Genomic DNA, 17,270 nt, shown 5'->3' on the forward strand with positions numbered 1-17,270 from the left:
TATAGGGCCCAGACGGACCAAGAGAAGGGGGTGAACACTCTACCCTGTGCCCCCTCTTTGGTGAGCAGCAGCCCTGGGATCACAGACATGGAAGGGACCACCCTGGGGCTGACTGCTTTCCTATGCTGTTGGTTCCCAAAGCTAGGAGGAAGCAGGGAGCAGTGCCCTAAGCATTGCTCCCCCGACACCTATTTATTTCTTTTGTGCTGATGCTGGGCAGGCCCCCACTTGTCCCTTTCAGACACCCTGGAGGGGCAAGAGGCTGAAGAGGGCCAGACCCAGGTTCCAGGGGCACAGGCAGTGCAGCTTTTGGCTGTGTACATAGGGTGCTTTATTCTCCACAGAGTGATACATGCTAGGATGGGTTGGGCTTGGGCCAATGTCCCCATATGTACAGAACTGAATAAAGTGGGTCTCTGAGAAGTCTGATTTGCCTTGATGTGGAAAGGGAGATGAGGAAGATGGAGATGGACATTATAGCCAGGGATGCGTTCAGTCCTCTGCTGGTTCTGGCCTGGAATGCAGGGAGATAAGGCAGCTCTTGGGGCAGTCACTTCCAGGCTGGGGTCCCCTGCCGGGCTTGGAGGGCCTTCTGTACCACATCTTCCCACTGGGCATCTGATATCTCCCGAGCCCAGGCAGGAACCCCTGGCGCAGGCAGGCTTACTCCAGCCATGGTCCTTTTCACCAGCTCCACGTGTTCTGAAATCACAGAGAACAGTTAGGGGATGGAAACCATGGGACCAGCTCCACTCCCCATTCTTTGAACTAACCTATAACCCTTGGGTTAGCAGCGTGGCCAAATCCATCCTGTTCCTTACAGGCAAGCCCACCTATCACCCAAGTCTAGCACAACAGCCTTTCACCTGGATTCTGAAGTCTGTAAAATCTTAGATAACAAACTGTGGTTTTAGGAACAGGGTGTTTCTAACTGGCTCTGACCAGTCCCTTTCCTCCAACATTATTCCAAAATGAAAGCATGCTCCCTTTACCGGGGTCCATGGGAATAGAGCTGTGGTTGCTCAATCCTGTAGCTCCCTCCTCCTCTTCATCCTCACTCTCTAATGGCGGGTCTGGCAAATGAAGCCCCAGGGCCTAAAGAGCCAGAGAGAAAACAGTTCAAGTCCAGCACTTCAGGGACCCCAGCTTCTTCACCTGGCCAGAACAGTGCCTCCTCCACCATACCTGGATCCGATCCTGAATATCAGCAACCACATCTTCTCCATCTCCCATCGGTGCCAGCTCCACCTCTTGCTCAGGATCTTGGTTCAGGGGTTGGTAGGAGTAGCCAGCTGGGCCTACCCCTGTTTCCTCCTGTTCTTCCTCAGGCTCCTCGCTGCTCCAATCCCCAGTGCCTTCCATAGGGCCCTGGTGCGGCCCTAATTCCTCAGTCTGATTGGGGAAGATACGCTCTGGGCCCATGGTGTCTCCCCCTAGAACTACTGCTGCCATCCGGGCAGGGGCTGCAAGAACAGGAAGGGCAGGAGGATAGGGATCGGATGAAATTAGGTCCACCTATAGCTACTCATCCAGTTCCTTGTGGTCTCCTGCGTCCGCAAATCATTCAAGTGCTCCCAAGCTTCCTGCAACCCACCCTCTCCTGGGCACTCCACCATTTAAACCGTCTGGTACTTTGAACAGAGGCCCACCCGACTTGCTCTGCCAATTCTTAAATAGCCCAACCCGAGACTATGTCATCTCCCACACTCGGTCCAGAACCCCGCCCTCCCCTACTCTCCAGCTTGGGAACTCCGGGTCGCCAGACGAGCTCCCCTAGACAGAGCGTACCCGCCCCCTTCTCCCCTCTCCAAAGGGTTCCCCTCTGTACCGCCAGAAAAATGCCCTTCAGGCCCCAGGGGCTCCCCTCAAATGGCCCCAGTAGCGGCGACCGCCACCCGCCCCCACCAATTCTCGGCGCCGGTGTTTCCGCGCGCCTCACCCGCTCAGAGCCCGCGGCTGAACCCGCACCTTCACTTCCGGCGGGGCAGGACGTACCGGGAACCCTGGTCCTCCAGCCCCTCCCCGTGCTCATGATTGACGCGAACGAGAGACGCGCAGTACGCCCCTTGCCCCGCCTCCGCCATCTCCTGCCCTGACAACGAAGGACTACATTACCCAGTGACCCCCACGGATTTTTGACACATACCTGCGCATGCGCACAATCCCCCTCGACTCCTGAGCCTCTCCCATACCCCCGGAAACCCGTGGACTACAAGTCCCAGTAAGCTTCGGGCACTTAGCTCTGACTGCACGTGCGCACACGGCTGCCCACCGGAAGGACTGAGCCTGGTTGTGTTTATCTCGTTGGGGAGAGAGCAGTCGGTTGGCGCGCAACGGGTTCTAGACTGCAGGCAGCGCGAGGATCCGCGGCCCCGCCCCGGCCCGGCCTGGCAGGTAGCCCGGATTGGGTTGAAGGACAAGGGAAATTGGAGGGGCTGGGGTCGCCCATACCTGGAGCTGGGGTCGTGGGGGAGGGACCTGAGAGTGATGAGGTGGGGGTGGGGAGGGAACTAGGGGGATGATGGGAAACGAGAGTGTTAATGGGGAAAGGACTGGGGGAGGATGGTGAGGAAATGATTGGGGGATCTGGTGGCTGGCGGAGGCACTGGAGGGAATTGGAAGGGAGACTGGACTATGAGGAGAACAGGGAAGCTGAGGATAATGGGAAAAAAGGGGGGAAAGGGCCTGGTATTGTGGGGGAGGGGAGCGTTGGGATGACTGGAAGAAGATAGGGATAGCGTCATATATGGGGAGGAATATCTCTGGCTGAAAGAGGTCAGTGAATATTCGCCTTTCTTCCCTTATTGGAAGAGGGAAAATGGAGGGCTGTCGGGGTGGAGCTTGGTGCGATGGGAGAAGGAAAAAGGAGAAAACTGCAAGGCTCACAGATCAAGAAGGGCCAGAAATGGGGAGTGGACATTGCAAGAGACCGGGGTGAGAGTGGGGGCGGGGGCGGTAGGTACATGAAGGGTATACAGGAAGCTTGAGAGAATGCAGCAATGATGAAGGATCCAGGAGACCCAGAGATTAGTGGGGCTCCTGAGAGTGTAAGGGGCTTGTCTTCATGAGCTTGAGTTGTTCTTGTGAGGCACCTAAGATTCTGTCCACTTTTGGATGGAATTGCTTCTCTCTTCTGTGAATTCTTTACCTTGACATAGCTGAAGGAGGGGGCGGGGAGTAGAAGTTATGAGGGAAGACAAAAGACTCACATTCTTAAACTCTTCAACCTCCTGTCTGTCCCCACAAGCCCAGATCCAAGATCTTTTGGATTGAGGACAGGAGTAATGAAGTGAGAGTGGTTTCCTGCTGGGGCTATTTCAGGTTTGGCAGGCTGGCTATTTAAAGCATGGGGTGGGGGGTTGAGGGAGGTTGAAGGGGGAGGGGGGCTGGCAAGCCAGCTCAAAACCGTGTCTCTTTCTTGTGAGGGGCCTCCCTTATTTGCTTTTTCTATGCCTGAGGTTCTGCCAGCTCCTCCCTCTGCCAGGGCTTCTTGAGCAGGGAGCAGATGATCCACTCAAACCCAGCAGGTGCCTGCCAACAAAGGCAATACCCATTGGAGGAACGTTTGTCTGACAGAGCCTTCAAATGTACCCATTATCACTAGGTTGGCAGGTCATGCCTGAGCCTACTTCTTGTCCTGCCCAAGGGCTTCCCCCCCTTCCTCTCTTTTCTAACGCACACCCCCAACCCCATTCCCTTTTCAGGGATCTAAGTGGGAGAAGAGCTGCTAAAACAGCTTGTTCTTTATTATAATAGCAGGGTTGGAGAAGCAGCAGGAGGGGAAAACCCCTCCTCTCTCCACCCCCACCCCCTCAGTCCCAGCAGACACATACCTTTCTGGTTTGAGTTCCTAGTCTTGGCTGTATACCAGGTACAGCTGTTAAAGGAACTCCTCGTGCCTGTGAGGGGCCCTGGATGACCCTGATGACAACAGCATAGCTTGACAAGAGTTCCCTTTGAGAGGCTGACTGTGCTTGGAAGTCCCTGTCATGGGTCAGTCCTGCCCTGTCCACCCTGCCCTGGATAGGGGGACTGTTTTCACTCCAAAAGCCTAAAAGCTTTTCTCCTTTGAAGCACCCATGCCAGCTTTCAATGGACCGATTGGGGCTGGCTGCGCTATTAATAGCCCTGAGTATTTTGAGATCCCTTTCCCCCCCTTAAAGAGCACAGAGATTCTTAGAGAGGTGGCAGTAAGCGGAGCAGAGCCAGAGAGACCAGACAAAGCGCTGCCCTAGGAAGGGCGGGCGGTGCTTGGAGCTTGTGCCAGGCCAGCAACACGACGGAGCCTCCAGGAGTAAGGAATGACCACGCTGAACCCTTGATCAGCAATTCTGAGCTGTCAATCAGGTCAGAGCGGCCCCGCCCTTTGCTGTGGGAGAACACAGGACCAGGGCTAGCTCCCTGACCTCTATAGTTCTCCTGGGGCAGGGCCAGCACCTGAGCTTCCGAAAGGCTGGTGTGGGAGGGCCACCAGGGTGACACAGAGGCAAGGGCTGGTCCTGGGCAGAATCCTGGTGAGCCAGATAAAAGCCTTCCTGAGGAGCCCATGGCCCTAACTTGTGTGCAGGTAGCAGAGGCAGCAGGCCGTGCCGGGGGGGCATGTTGCTGTAACCAGTGACCCAGGGGATGTTACGGTGGACAGTGCACCTGGAGGGCGGGCCCCGCAGGGTGAACCATGCTGCAGTGGCTGTTGGGCACCGGGTATACTCCTTCGGGGGTTACTGCTCTGGTGAAGACTATGAAACACTGCGGCAGATTGATGTGCACATTTTCAATGCAGGTAAGCTAATGCTGGGACCATCCCTGGGTACCTGTGTCAGGGAGGGGAACGGGCAGCTGAATGAGGTTTGGTGGCAGTCCCCATGGCCAGGAGGGATGGGGGAATGAACGGCTGGTTTGGGCAAAGGTGAACAGCCTGGAGGGAGGTTTCCAGGGCTGAGCAGAACTGTGCCCACAGTGTCCTTGCGTTGGACAAAGCTACCCCCTGTGAGGCCTGCCATCCGTGGGCAGGCTCCTGTGGTACCCTACATGCGGTATGGACACTCAACCGTCCTCATCGATGACACAGTCTTCCTTTGGGGCGGGCGGAATGACACCGAAGGAGCCTGCAATGTGCTTTATGCCTTTGACGTCAGTGAGTATAAGTCTTGGACAGGCTGTGTTCCGCCAAATGGGGCCTCCAGGAAATGGGTTCGGAAAGGTGTGGGCTGAGGCGGCCGGGAATAGGGCATTACAAAGTCTGGGAGGCAGTGGTGTCAGAGGTTGCTTACCAACCTATCCTCTCCCGTCTTTCAGATACTCACAAGTGGTCCACACCCCGAGTGTCAGGAACAGTTCCTGGGGCCCGGGATGGACATTCAGCTTGTGTCCTGGGCAAGACCATGTACATTTTCGGGGGCTATGAGCAGCTGGTATGTCTGGGAGCAAACTAGGGTTTGAGAATGGGTGAGAATAAGAAAGAGGAAGGGAAATTGAGGGTGGTGGAATGGGAGGCTTTGGCTTGTTTGCAGGTTTTGAGGAGAGAGGCTGAGAGTCAGAGGGTGACCACAGATCCCCTCTGTTATTCATTTCTTCACTTCCTTTTTCTTCCCATACAGGCGGACTGCTTTTCCAATGACATTCACAAGCTGGATACCAGCACCATGACGTGGACCCTTATTTGTACAAAGGTCTGCCTTTCTTTTTCCTCGCAGATCCGTACTTTCAATTGAAGAAATCGTAGGAAGCTGAGTGAGAGCAGATCCCCTCGTAGCTTCCATGCTGACTCCCACCTTTTTACCTCTCTGCTCCCGCCTAGGGCAACCCTGCACGCTGGAGGGACTTTCACTCAGCTACAATGCTGGGCAGTCACATGTATGTCTTCGGGGGCCGTGCCGACCGCTTTGGGCCATTCCATTCCAACAATGAGATTTACTGCAACCGCATCCGTGTCTTTGACACCAGGACTGAGGCCTGGCTGGACTGTCCACCCACTCCAGTGCTGCCCGAGGGCCGCCGGAGCCATTCAGCCTGTGAGTATCTGTGGGTCTGCGTGGGCGTCCCTTCTTTCACCCATTGTCCTCACACTCTTCACGTTTCTCTCTCCTTCCAGTTGGCTACAATGGGGAGCTGTATATCTTTGGTGGCTATAATGCAAGGCTGAACCGCCACTTCCATGACCTTTGGAAGTTTAACCCTGGTACAGAGCACTGCCTTTCAGGGGAAAACAAGGAGCAACTGATGGGGGAGGGGAAAAAAAAACCCTGAGTAGGTGAGGGTGAGCATGGGGGTGGAGAGGATATTTAGACTGGGCAGGTATTAAACCTCCATGTAAACTTCTCTTCAGTGTCCTTTACCTGGAAGAAGATTGAACCGAAGGGGAAGGGGCCGTGTCCGCGCCGGCGCCAGTGCTGCTGTATTGTTGGTGACAAGATTGTTCTCTTTGGGGGCACCAGGTTAGGAGGAAAGTGGGAGGGCTCAGGGAAGGGCCCAGGTCTGTGACCGCATGGCAGGCATTTGAGGAGGAGGGTGTCATGGGTAGTCTTTTCTCCTTCCTTCATCTCTTTTTTGATCCCTACAGTCCATCTCCTGAGGAAGGCCTGGGAGATGAATTTGACCTCATAGATCATTCTGATTTACACATTTTGGACTTTAGTAAGTACACATATTCGCAGATGTCTGGCTCCTGCCACAGGGTCCCTGTCTTTGTGTGGTGACATTCAGGAGTGGATCCTTTCCTTGGTTCTGAGCATCTCCCTCTCTCCGACTTCTTCAAAGGCCCTAGTTTGAAGACTCTGTGTAAACTGGCCGTGATTCAGTATAACCTGGACCAGTCGTGTTTGCCCCATGACATCAGGTACAGCAAGTGGTTGGAGAGGAGAAATTGGGTGACAGTGTGTGATCTGATGAACCTGTTTCTCAGTATAGAGGGGACAGAAGTTTTTGTTCTGCTGGAGATTTAATGTACTAGTACTGGAGAGTCAGAGCAAAGAAGATACAAATTATCAGCTGGGTAAATTATATGAAGAAAAAAAAATCTGGTGTTTCAAACCAAGCTCAGAAGCATTACTTCCTGAGACCCGAGCCTGTATGGTTGCTTTTAACACGCTGAGAAAGTTCGATTAAGTCTTTGAAGTTAGCTGCAAAGTAAAGACAAGTCTAGAAATCTTTGGATCACATTAGTCCTAGAGTTAAGGGAGGTCCTTCCTAGCTACTTCCCTTTGAATTCTGTTCTCAGAATCTGTTAATCAGGCCCCAAACGTTATATGTTGTATACTTGTGTCTTTCAGGATCATTATGGATAATTCCTTCTCCTTGTATCAGTTCAATTTAACTTTTATTTGCTAGGGACGTGGAGGTGGTGTTCAGTATTTGGTGACACAGAGTATATAGGGCTGAACTGATGGATCATAGCTTAGGATTGACACGTGCAAGTATTTCACACCAAGTAGACTGTAGTGAGAATCTTGGTGTAAGGAAGTACTTGGTAAATCTTTGTAGAATGACAGAATTGTCAAAAAGAGAGGGAGGAAAAGGGGATTTAAGTTTAATGTGGCGGCACGGCGGGAGAAGGTCTCTAGAAGCCTAGGAGAGGGGAGTCAGGGCCTTTAAAGGGATGGGAGTTGAGAGTGAAAACAGACCTTCCTGGTTGGATCTGAGCAGAGGAGGAAAGGTAATGTGGGAAGTTCACTGAGATGAGTATACAGATGATTTTTTCCCCAGGTATTGGGCACAAGCACGCATATATAAACATAGATAGGAAGTCTACATGAGCTTGCAGGTGGAAGAGTGGGTGATACCAGATTCGGTGGTGGGTGGGGCCATGACTGTTAACAATCATGTCAAACAGTAAGGCTATAAGGAAGAGGTGGCTGTGGGTGGTTGAGCTTTAGGATGTTGAAGGGACTGCTGTGTTCATAGCTTTGTTTGAGCAATTCTGGGCTTGGGGGTGGAGACTCCACTCTTCTGTCCTTTCTGCCTGTCACTTGGCCTTCTAGGTGGGAGCTGAATGCCATGACCACCAACAGCAATATCAGTCGCCCCATCGTCTCCTCCCATGGGTAGGAGAAGGTTGCTGCCGCCTCCCTTCCTGAGCCTGCTATTATCTTCATTGCCCCTCCCCATCCCTCACCCGCCTGCCCCTTTGGACCCTGGATTCGGTATACCTCTGCGTGGAGTTGTTGGACTAGAGGTGTTTCCTGTGCTGTGAACTCAGTGGGGAGCTGTAGGGGGGAGGGCTAGATCCCTACCCCCTTGGGCCGAGGGCCCCTTCCCCTTGGTGCTCTGTCCCATACACCTCCTTCCAACTGCTCCTGGGCCTCTGCTCTGCCCCAGGCCAGCCAGGCTCTGCTGGGAAGTGAAGGGAATGGGGCTAAGGGAGAAGCAAGCAGTGTCTGAGCCTCAGGAGCTTCCCCTACCCTTGTTTCCACCCCCTCCCCCTGCTTGAGTCAAGAGCATTGATTGGGAGCTGAGAGGAGTTGCAACTGTTGCCATGAAGCCCTCCTTCTCCCTGACCTGGGGAGGCGAGGACCAGCAGATAATCCCACCCTACCCTGAGCTGTTGCTGTTCCCTGACGCTCCCAGCCAGCTCAGATTTTATAAAAATGGATTAAAAATTTACAAATGTGTGATCTGTTTTGTGGGATACAGTGGGGGTGGCTGGCGGAAGCTTGCCAAGGGACAGGGCGCTGAGGTTCTGGCTTCTCCGCCAAGAGCAAAAGGAAACCAAATACCACCCCAAATACCACCATGGCCTGGCCCTAGTTTCTCTAGAGCGCGGAGTCCAGCGCCATGCGACAAAAAGGTGACGACGTTCCATCAAGTGCTTGCCCACCCGCCGGAGCGTCCTGGCGGGTTCACAACCGACTTGCGCAGACGCGTCTCCCGGAGAGGCCGGAAGGGGCGGGGGCACAAGAGCGGAAGTAGCGCCTTTCCCTCCCGGCGAGTCCCACGAGCCAATGCTGAGAGAGAGTTCCCGCGCCGCGGCGGCCCTCCGGTTTCCCCACGGAGCCCGGAGAGGCGAGGAAGACGGCGGGGGCATGGGGCCCGGGGGTCTGCCGAAGGGTGAGGGCCCGGTGCCGGGGCGGGGGGCAGAGGGAAAGGTAGGTAGCCGAGCAGTGACCGTGAGACTGCCACCTCGGGGAGCGCCGCCGACAAAATGGGACTGTGGGATGTGAAGAAGGCGCTTCCTGGGTTAAGACCGCCTCGGCAGTTTCTGAAAGGGAGGATGAGGGTTTTCCGCGGAGAGAAAACACATGTTGATATGTGCCGTCAGGAGAGGCATGGGTTGCTGGGGGTTAGTAGGTCAGAATTGGACATATTTCGCCAACCTTTGTTGAGCATCTATCGTGTGCGGGCTGTTCTAGATGCTGTAGATACAGTAGTGAATAAAAGCAGTCAAAAACTCCTGCGGCGGCTGGCTGGCTGAGTCAGTAGGGCATGATCTCGGAAGTGTGGGTTCAAGCCCTGACTGACTGAGCCACCCAGGTGCCCCATTCTACACACTGGGCGTAGAGAGAACTTAAAAATCCTTAAGAAGACAATCGTCTTCTCGTGGAACTTATCTTTCAGAAAGGGTGACTTTTAAAAAAGTAATACAGTAAAAGGTAAAGCACACGATTGTGTGTTTTTTAAGGGTGAATTTTATGATATGCAAATTATACCTCAGTTTTTCAGAAAGATTATAAGGGCTATGGAGAGAAGGCAAGCGAGGGGTTGCAGTTTTAAGTAGTTACAGAAGGCCTCATTGAGTAGGTGACATTTGCACAACAGTTTGAAGGAGGTTAGGAAACAAGCAATAAATATATTTGGATAAAGATTCCAAGTAAAGGCAACATCAAATGTAAAGGAACTGAGGCAGGAACATAGATCTTGCTCAGTAAGTGCTAGAATAGTTGATTGGAGAGGAGTGGGAGGAGTGGGAAAGAGATTACAGGACATGAGGTTAGAGACCAGGGGCTAGGTCACATGGGGGTTTTCAAACCAGTAGAAGCTTTTATTCTGATCAAGAGAAAGCCATTAGGGAGTTTTGAGTTCTGAAGTGATGTGATCTGAAGCCTATGTGTTTGGAAAAGGGGTAGGAATGATGAGATCAGTTTTGCATTTTGGATGCCTCTGTCCAGCATAGTTTTGGGAGAAGGTGGAGATCAGAATACCAGTTAAGAGGCTAGAGCACTCACTGAGGTGAGAGGTGCCGAGAGTATGGAGGAGAGCACTGGAAGTGGTAACTGAGCAGGGAAGACATGCCCCGTGGGGAAGCCTGTGAAGGCAGGATTCAAAAGAGAGGATGACCAAGAAGGGACTGTGGCTTGGCCCACCTCCAGCCTTACGTGTATATACCTTCCTTAGCCAGGTGAGGCCATAGGTGGCGGGAGTGGTTGAGAAGTTAGGTGTCAGTGTAGCACCCTTGCAACCTGTGCTGCCTAGAAACTGTCTTGATTGGCCTGGTGGGGATATCTGAAAGGGTCAGTTACTTAAGGAAGGAGGGTGGGATGAGGTCTCTGTAGCAGTAGGAGATGCTGTGCTGAGTTATGTCCCCACCCCTCCTTCCGCAGACACATCTCACATGTCATTTGAAGAGCTGTTGGAACTACAGAACCAAGTGGGGACTAAGACATACAAACAGTTGGTAGCTGGAAACAGTACTAAGAAGCCAGGTTCCAGACCACCTGTCCAAAATGCGTGTGTTGCAGATAAGCACAGGTGAGAGGCAAGGCCTGCCCCAGGGATTGGAGAATACCTGGGCCTTTGAGTAGGTGTCTGCATTCCTAGGTGGGAGCCCTTTGATCAAGACTAGAGAGCCAGGGAGGACGCCTAGGTGGCTCTGTCGGTTAAGGACCGACTTTGGCTCATGGCCTGCTCTTGCAGTTGGTGAGTTCAAGCCCCGTGTCAGGCTCTGTGTTGACAACCTGGAGCCTGGAGCCAGCTTCAGATTTTGTGTCTCCTTCTCTCTCTCTCTCCCCCTCTCCCATTTGCTTGCTTGCGCGTGCGCACACGCACACTCTCTCTTACTCAAAAGTAAATAAACATTAGAAACAAAACACTGGAGAGCCAGGGCATCTGGCTGGAGTGTGCACTTTTTCTTTTTTCAATGTTTATATTTTTGAGAGAGAGAGAACATGCACAAGTGGGGGAAGGGCAGAGAGAGAGAGGGACAGAGGATCCCAAACAGGCTCTGCAGCGACAGCAGAGAGCCCAATGTAGGGCTAGAACTCATGAACTGTGAGATCATGACCTGAGCTGAAGTAAGACTGAGCCACCCAGGTGTCCCTCTTGATCTTGTAGTTGTGAGTTTGAGCCCCACATTGGGTATAGAGATTACTTAAAATCTTTTTTTTTAATTTTTAATTTTATTTATTCTTAGAGAGGGAGAGCAAGTGAGCATGAGCAGTGAGGGGCAGAGAGAGAGAAGGAGACACACAATCCAAAGCAGGCTTCAGGCTCTGAGGTGTCCACACAAAGAGCCCTTCTGAAGTAGGGCTTGAACTCAAGGACCGTTAGATCATGGCCTGAGTTGAAGTTGGATGCTTAACCAACTGAACCACCTAGGCATCCTAAAAATAAAATCTTAAAAAAAAATAACAAACAAACGTGGAGACCCTGCACATGTCTTTTAATTTCTCCGTAGGCCTCTGGAAATGTCAGCCAAGGTCCGGGTGCCATTTTTGCGTCAAGTTGTTCCCGTCAGTAAGAAGGTGAGGAAGAGGCAGGAAGAGCTGTCTAAATGATCGGAGACCGAACAGTTCATTTATACTCTGTTCTCTCCAAAGGTAGCCCGGGACCCCCGCTTTGATGATCTGTCAGGGGAATATAATCCTGAGGTGTTTGACAAAACATATCAATTCCTGAATGACATCCGAGCCAAAGAGAAAGAGGTTTGCAACATTAGACTGACTCATGGGGATTCCAGGGATGGGAAAGTAGGGTACGGGTTAGAGAGTTGGGCAGAGGGGCATAGGGAACACAGTGGTGGGCAGATTTATTTCTCCTTAACTGACTTAACGCTCCCAAATTCACTTCTATTCAAATTCTGGCTTATGAGTTTACCAGCTGTGTGACCATTGGCAGGTTCTTCAACTTCTCAATTTTTTCATCATAAAAAGAGAGAATAAAATCATATCTTCTAGGGTTACTGCATTAATATATATGAACCTCTTAGTAGAACGCTTGGCACATTTCAATTAACACAGACTGCTAATCATCATATTCATTTTGTAATGTGAAGCTTGTGAAAAAGCAGTTGAAGAAGCACCGTTCGGGGCAGGAGCACGAAAAACTGCAGCAGCTGCTTCAGAGAATGGTGAGTGGGTCAGAGGCGCGGGTGGGCAGGGAGAGCAGCGAGGCAGACAGGAGGTGCTGCACAGCCCCTCCTGCTCACCCGTCTCACCCACCTCGTCTTTGCTCCTCAGGAGCAGCAAGAAATGGCCCAGCAGGAACGGAAGCGGCAGCAGGAGCTGCACCTGGCCCTGAAGCAGGAGAGGCGGGCTCGGGCCCAGCAGGGCCATCGGCCATATTTCCTGAAGAAATGTGAGTCGGGCACAGCTGTCACCAGGCTTGGGAGGCCTTAGAGGCAGCGTGCTGTGTTGGGGGTCTCTGAGCTCCCTAACGGAGGCATGAAGGCTAGATCCCATGGGAAGTTGGAGGAAAGTAAAAATGGTAGGGAGGAGTTACTTGTAACTAATCTTGTATCCCTAATTATAGATTATGGGCAAGGGTGTTGCTTTTATCTCCCGCCTCCCCTACATATGCTGGGCCAGGCTCATAGAAGGAGCTCACAGTTGGTTTCATAGAGAAAGCAGGGAATTGTAGAAAAAAATCTGCTTGCCGCACACACCAGTGAACTCTAGCCAAGTCATGTATCACAGCAGGGAGGTTGGGAGGTACAGACCTGGGGAAAGGACAAGAGGAGTGCCTCCTCCCTTGCTTACCGGCTTTCTTTCTCTTTGTCCTCTAGCTGAGCAGCGCCAGTTGCTCCTAGCTGAGAAGTTCCAGGAGCTGAAACGCAGTAAGAAGTTAGAGAGCTTCTTGAGTCGAAAGAGGCGCCGAAATGCAGGCAAGGACCGGAGACATCTCCCTTTGAGCAAAGAGTAGTAAAGAACTGGTCTCAGCTCTGCCGCTGCCCCAGTGAGAAATGGATCTATGGGGACAACTTGGGCTTGGCTTCTTCTGGTTCTTTTCCATGCCAGGGCAAGGATCATTGCTGCCCTTGAGCTAGATTGGCTCAAAGATGACGGGAGGACTCTTGGACTGCCCCAGGGTTGGATAAGATGAGCAGCCCAACCTTCTGTCATGGCACATTTTCTCTGCTTGGATCTGGTTCATCACGTCCTCATGTCCTCCCATCCCTGCTTTAAACCAGTGATCGTGGTATAGAAGAAAAAGCCAGTGAGTGAGTGAGTGAGTGAGTGAGTGAGTGAGTGAGTGATCTTGAAGCCGGTGAAGGCCGTGAAGTCTGTTGATAGCTCTTACAGCTGGGACTTTATGTAAGAGCCAAATCGTAAACATTCCTGTTACTCTTTTTATTATTCTTTTTTGGTGGGGTTTTCGAGCAACCTAGAACTACTGTTTCCGTGGGCCACCTGTGGGGGCTGGCCGCAAATTTAAGGCTCCCATCAAATGGGAAGTCAGACCAGAGATTCCTCCTGCTTAAACATCAAAGAAGACACAATCGCTGAAAGAGTAAACCACTCCCATGACTCACCTACTTAGCTGTGGTTTTGGATACCACAAAGGGAGGGAGGAGGTGAGGACAGAAAGTTTCCCCAGTGATGTAGAAGCACAGCTGACTGTCAGGACTGATTGGGTCTACAGCTCCTACTCCCGTGTGGACTAAAGGGTCCACAAGCTAACTAATGATTCAGTTCCGAGTGGTCTTAGGTTGGTAGTGCTTCCAGGCACCTGGCAGAAGCAAGTGTAATCTTCACTTGAGGGTTGTACTTGAACTCAAGCCTCAAGGAGTTCCTTTAGATAAAATTTGAAGGAATGTGAGCATCCAGTGAAAATACAAAGCACACAAGGAAAGAAGTCACCATGAGCAAGAGTCATTAGGGACAATAGAAAACAGACTCAGTCCAGCAAAAACAGATGTTAGAAATGTAAAATACAAAATGTAAAATATCTTGCTTCCTTTTAAAGTATGACTAAAGAAAAGAATGTCTAAAAGGACCAAATTGGTTTGATAAAAAGTAGAGCTTTTAAAAATGGACGATATACTATTTGAAGTTAGAAACTTCAAGGTTGGGGTGCCTGGCTGGTTCAGTTGGTGGTGTGTGCAACTCTTGGTCTTGGGGTTGTGAGTTTGAGCACTACGTTGGGTATAGAGATTACTTAAAAATAAAATCTTACAAAAAGAAGAACTTTATGGGACACCTGGGTGGCTAAGTTGGTTAAGCATCTGACTCGATAACACTTCAGGTCGTGATCTCATGGTTCTTGGGATTGAGCCCCACATTGGGCTTTGTGCTGACTGTGCAGAGCCTGCTTGGGATCGCCTCTCTGCTCTCTCTCTCTCTCTCTCTCTCTCTCACTCACTTTTACTCTCCCACTCTCTCACTCTGTCTCTCTCAAAATAAATAAATGAAGAAAGAAACTTTATGGTTAAGCAGCAGATTAGACATACCTGAAAGGAGAATGAACCAGAAGTAGATTTGTTACAAAGATGAAACCCAACGATACAGAGAAATGGAATCTAAGGGAGGGGTGCCTGGGTGGCTCAGTCGGTTGAGCGTTCGACTTTGGCTCAGGTCTGATCTTACGGTTCGTGGCCTCAAGCCCCGTGTCAGGCTCTGTGCTGACCATTAGCTCAGAGCCTGGAGTCTGTCTTCAGATCCTGTGACTCCTTCTCTCTCTGACCCTCCCCTGCTCACGCTGTCTCTCTCTCTCTCAAAAATAAAAACATTTAAAAATAAATAAATAAAACACACAGGGAAAACAAAACATGGAAGATGGATTGAGAAAGTATGATATATATAATCTGAAATCCAGAGGAGAGAATATTTTAAAGAGGCTGAGAATTTCCTAGAGTTGAAATTTATAAACACTAAGATTCAGAAAGGCCTATTAATTCCAAGCAGGACTGAAAAAACAAAAAAATGATGGCTGCCTCAGTCAGTAGAACATGCAGCTCTTGGAGTTCAAGCCCCACATAGGCACAGGTTATTATTTTTTAATTTGATAAATCATGAAATTACAGAATATTTTAAAAACTAACATCTGAAAAACAGCTATAAGGAAAAGGAAGAGAAGTAGGATTAGAAGCTAGGACATCTAATGCTTCTGGAATGGAGGAATAGATGTAGTTCTAATGACTGAAATATGTATGAGATGAGCATAAAATGTTTGTCTCCAAGTGATTGTAAGCTGAGGGCTGAAGCTACCAGGATATTTTACCTTGCCCAGAGGGATCCAGTGCTCCAGGGTCCCCTGATGCCACAAAAGTCAGTTCTACTTTATTTATTTAATTTTTTAATGTTTGTTTATTTTTGAGAGAGAGAGAGACAATGTAAGCAGTAGAGGGACAGAGAGAGAGGGGAAGACAGAATCAGAAGCAGGCTCCAAGTTCTGAGCTGTCAGCACAGAGCCCGACATTGAGCTTGAACTCAATGACTGCAAGATCATGACCTGAGGCAATGTTGGATGCTTAACCAACTGAGCCACCCAGGTGCCCCAGATCAGTCCTACTTTAAAGCCAAAGAACAGATTGTGGCTGATAATAGAAAAAGGCTGTTGAACTCTTGGGCTTAAGAAACACTAAGAAGGTTATAGAAAAGCTAAAAAAGGAAAAAAGTGGTTAGCAGGTTAAGTCTGAGCAGTAAAAAGCACTCTAAATCCTACCTTGGAACAAGAGTGTTGTGAAGATGTCCCTGTTGCCACCAGAGGCATTCCACTTCCTGCTTTGCTCTAGATTCAGAAATTCCTGGCAGAGGCATCTGATTAGCTCAGCCTTCATTATATGGCTGCAGGGGGAATGCTGGGAAAGCAAGTGTCTGGTCTTTAATATGGTGGGGGGTGGACTTGATATTCTGCCTAATTTGTGTGAGGTTTCCAAGCATAAGAAGGGGGATTAGGGGCACCTGGGTGGCTCAGGAGGTTAAGTGTCTGACTTGGGCTCAGGTCATGATCTCGTGGTTCATGAGTGCCAGCCCTGCAGCATTGGCTCTGCTGTCTATGCAGAGCCCGCTTCAGATCCTCTGTCTCCCCTCTCTACTCCTCCCCTGTGTGTGCTCGCTCTCTCGTTCTCTCTCTCTCTCAAAAATAGACATTAAAAAAAAAGAAGAAGGCGGCTCAGATGGAGGGTAGTCGAGCACACCTGCGTGTCCACTAGAGGCCGTATTGGCCCCACCAGGCCTTCAGCCTGCTACTCTTCCCTTTCATCAGGGGCCCACAAGAGACACTGGAGAGCTCTGAGCGTCAGTGATGGGTTAGTTGGTCTGCTTGCTTTTTGGTTTTCATTGGGAACATTGATTTGATATATAATCAACATTACACACCTGGCTACCTCCACCCATTTAACTTGTACAATTTGATAGTTTTAGTATATTCAGAGCTGTGTGACATTGTAAGGATGCAGGTCTGAAACTGACTCCATGAAACAATAGAAGGGCACACATTGCCCAAGGCAAAAGGGACCACCCTTGTAACATTCTAAGGGCAGGCCTAAAGATGGAGGCTAAGACTAGTCACACCCTACCTGAGGTCACTGTATTTCCTATAACTCCCCCTTCCCAAACTCATAAAAGCCCTACCCTGCCTTTGTTCGGGGCTCACTCCAAGTGAATCCAGTAAGTCTGTGAGCCTGAGTTTAGGCTGGCAGGGCCTAAATTCGTAATAAAGCCCTTTGCTTTTGCATGCGTGCTTCGGTCTCCCAGGTAATCTCTGGTTTTAGGGGGCGATATTAAAATCTGGGCACAACAACATCATCATTTTGTAACATTCTTGACACCCCAAAAAGACCCCATATATCCTCTAGCAGACACTCCCCATTTCTTCCCAATCTCCCTGGCTCTAGGCAGCCACTAAACTGCTTTCTGGCTCTAGATTTGCCTATTTTGGAACATTTCATGTAAGTGGAATTACTATGTGATCCTTTGTGTACAAACCAGCTGTCTGGGATAGAAGAAAGAGGCTGTGAGGATGGTCTCACAAAGGGGTCAGGGTAGCAAACTTCTCTCCTCAGTCACGCAGGAAGTGTGTACCCTGTAGGGATGGAACGTCCTGAGGGCAGGGGAAGAGGCTCAGGTCTTTCCTGGTGCTGGTGAGAGAAGGGCAGTCAGGACTGTTCACCCAAGTGACAA

General features: G+C 50.6%; 2 protein-coding genes across 9 annotated transcripts; one reads left to right on the forward strand and one right to left on the reverse strand.

The window, feature by feature from the left end:
• Positions 1-307: 307 nt before the first annotated feature.
• Positions 308-2,053, reverse strand: MEA1 (male-enhanced antigen 1). Of its 4 annotated transcripts, none has more exons than XM_029944249.1 (4): positions 1,969-2,053; positions 1,186-1,463; positions 993-1,095; positions 308-702 (listed from the first exon to the last, which is right to left on the reverse strand). In XM_029944249.1, the coding sequence occupies exons 1-4, from the start codon at positions 2,030-2,032 to the stop codon at positions 551-553; spliced, it is 597 nt and encodes a 198-aa protein (XP_029800109.1). In that variant the 5' UTR covers positions 2,033-2,053; the 3' UTR covers positions 308-550. The 4 variants fall into 4 exon arrangements, with proteins under 4 accessions (XP_029800109.1, XP_029800111.1, XP_029800110.1 ...); XM_029944251.1 differs by having other exon boundaries at positions 1,940-2,024; XM_029944250.1 differs by having other exon boundaries at positions 1,996-2,018.
• Positions 2,054-2,260: 207 nt separating this feature from the next.
• Positions 2,261-13,682, forward strand: KLHDC3 (kelch domain containing 3). 5 transcript variants are annotated; one of them, XM_029944142.1, is made up of 15 exons: positions 2,261-2,394; positions 4,568-4,780; positions 4,958-5,134; positions 5,296-5,411; positions 5,598-5,669; positions 5,798-6,011; positions 6,092-6,178; positions 6,326-6,434; positions 6,560-6,633; positions 10,533-10,680; positions 11,606-11,672; positions 11,748-11,852; positions 12,203-12,277; positions 12,387-12,504; positions 12,932-13,682. In XM_029944142.1, exons 2-15 carry the CDS (start codon positions 4,627-4,629, stop codon positions 13,066-13,068), a joined length of 1,653 nt encoding a protein of 550 aa, XP_029800002.1. In that variant the 5' UTR covers positions 2,261-2,394; positions 4,568-4,626; the 3' UTR covers positions 13,069-13,682. The 5 variants fall into 5 exon arrangements, with proteins under 5 accessions (XP_029800002.1, XP_029799999.1, XP_029800001.1 ...); XM_029944139.1 differs by lacking the exons at positions 10,533-10,680; positions 11,606-11,672; positions 11,748-11,852; ... (1 more) ...; positions 12,387-12,504; positions 12,932-13,682 and adding exons at positions 3,248-3,289; positions 4,164-4,347; positions 6,757-6,835; positions 7,977-8,474 and having other exon boundaries at positions 2,270-2,394; XM_029944141.1 differs by lacking the exons at positions 10,533-10,680; positions 11,606-11,672; positions 11,748-11,852; ... (1 more) ...; positions 12,387-12,504; positions 12,932-13,682 and adding exons at positions 3,248-3,321; positions 6,757-6,835; positions 7,977-8,474 and having other exon boundaries at positions 2,270-2,394.
• The last annotated feature ends 3,588 nt before the right edge of the window (positions 13,683-17,270 follow it).

The sequence above is a fragment of the Suricata suricatta genome, chromosome 7 (assembly GCF_006229205.1).
Source record: "Suricata suricatta isolate VVHF042 chromosome 7, meerkat_22Aug2017_6uvM2_HiC, whole genome shotgun sequence".
Classification (NCBI taxonomy): Eukaryota; Metazoa; Chordata; class Mammalia; order Carnivora; family Herpestidae; genus Suricata; species Suricata suricatta.

What these genes read in the sequence shown, in the direction of transcription:
- MEA1 (XM_029944249.1), bottom strand. Translation starts at nt 2,032, where the DNA reads ATGAGCACGGGGAGGGGCTGGAGGACCAGGGTTCCCGGTACGTCCTGC. An exon ending in CTGCCCCGCCGGAAGTGAAG is followed by an intron (nt 1,464 to 1,968) that starts GTGCGGGTTCAG and finishes CTGTTCTTGCAG; the next exon opens with CCCCTGCCCGGATGGCAGCA. An exon ending in CTCTATTCCCATGGACCCCG is followed by an intron (nt 703 to 992) that starts GTAAAGGGAGCA and finishes CTGTGATTTCAG; the next exon opens with AACACGTGGAGCTGGTGAAA.
- KLHDC3 (XM_029944142.1), top strand. Translation starts at nt 4,627, where the DNA reads ATGTTACGGTGGACAGTGCACCTGGAGGGCGGGCCCCGCAGGGTGAAC. An exon ending in GCTTTATGCCTTTGACGTCA is followed by an intron (nt 5,135 to 5,295) that starts GTGAGTATAAGT and finishes CCCGTCTTTCAG; the next exon opens with ATACTCACAAGTGGTCCACA. An exon ending in TCGGGGGCTATGAGCAGCTG is followed by an intron (nt 5,412 to 5,597) that starts GTATGTCTGGGA and finishes CTTCCCATACAG; the next exon opens with GCGGACTGCTTTTCCAATGA.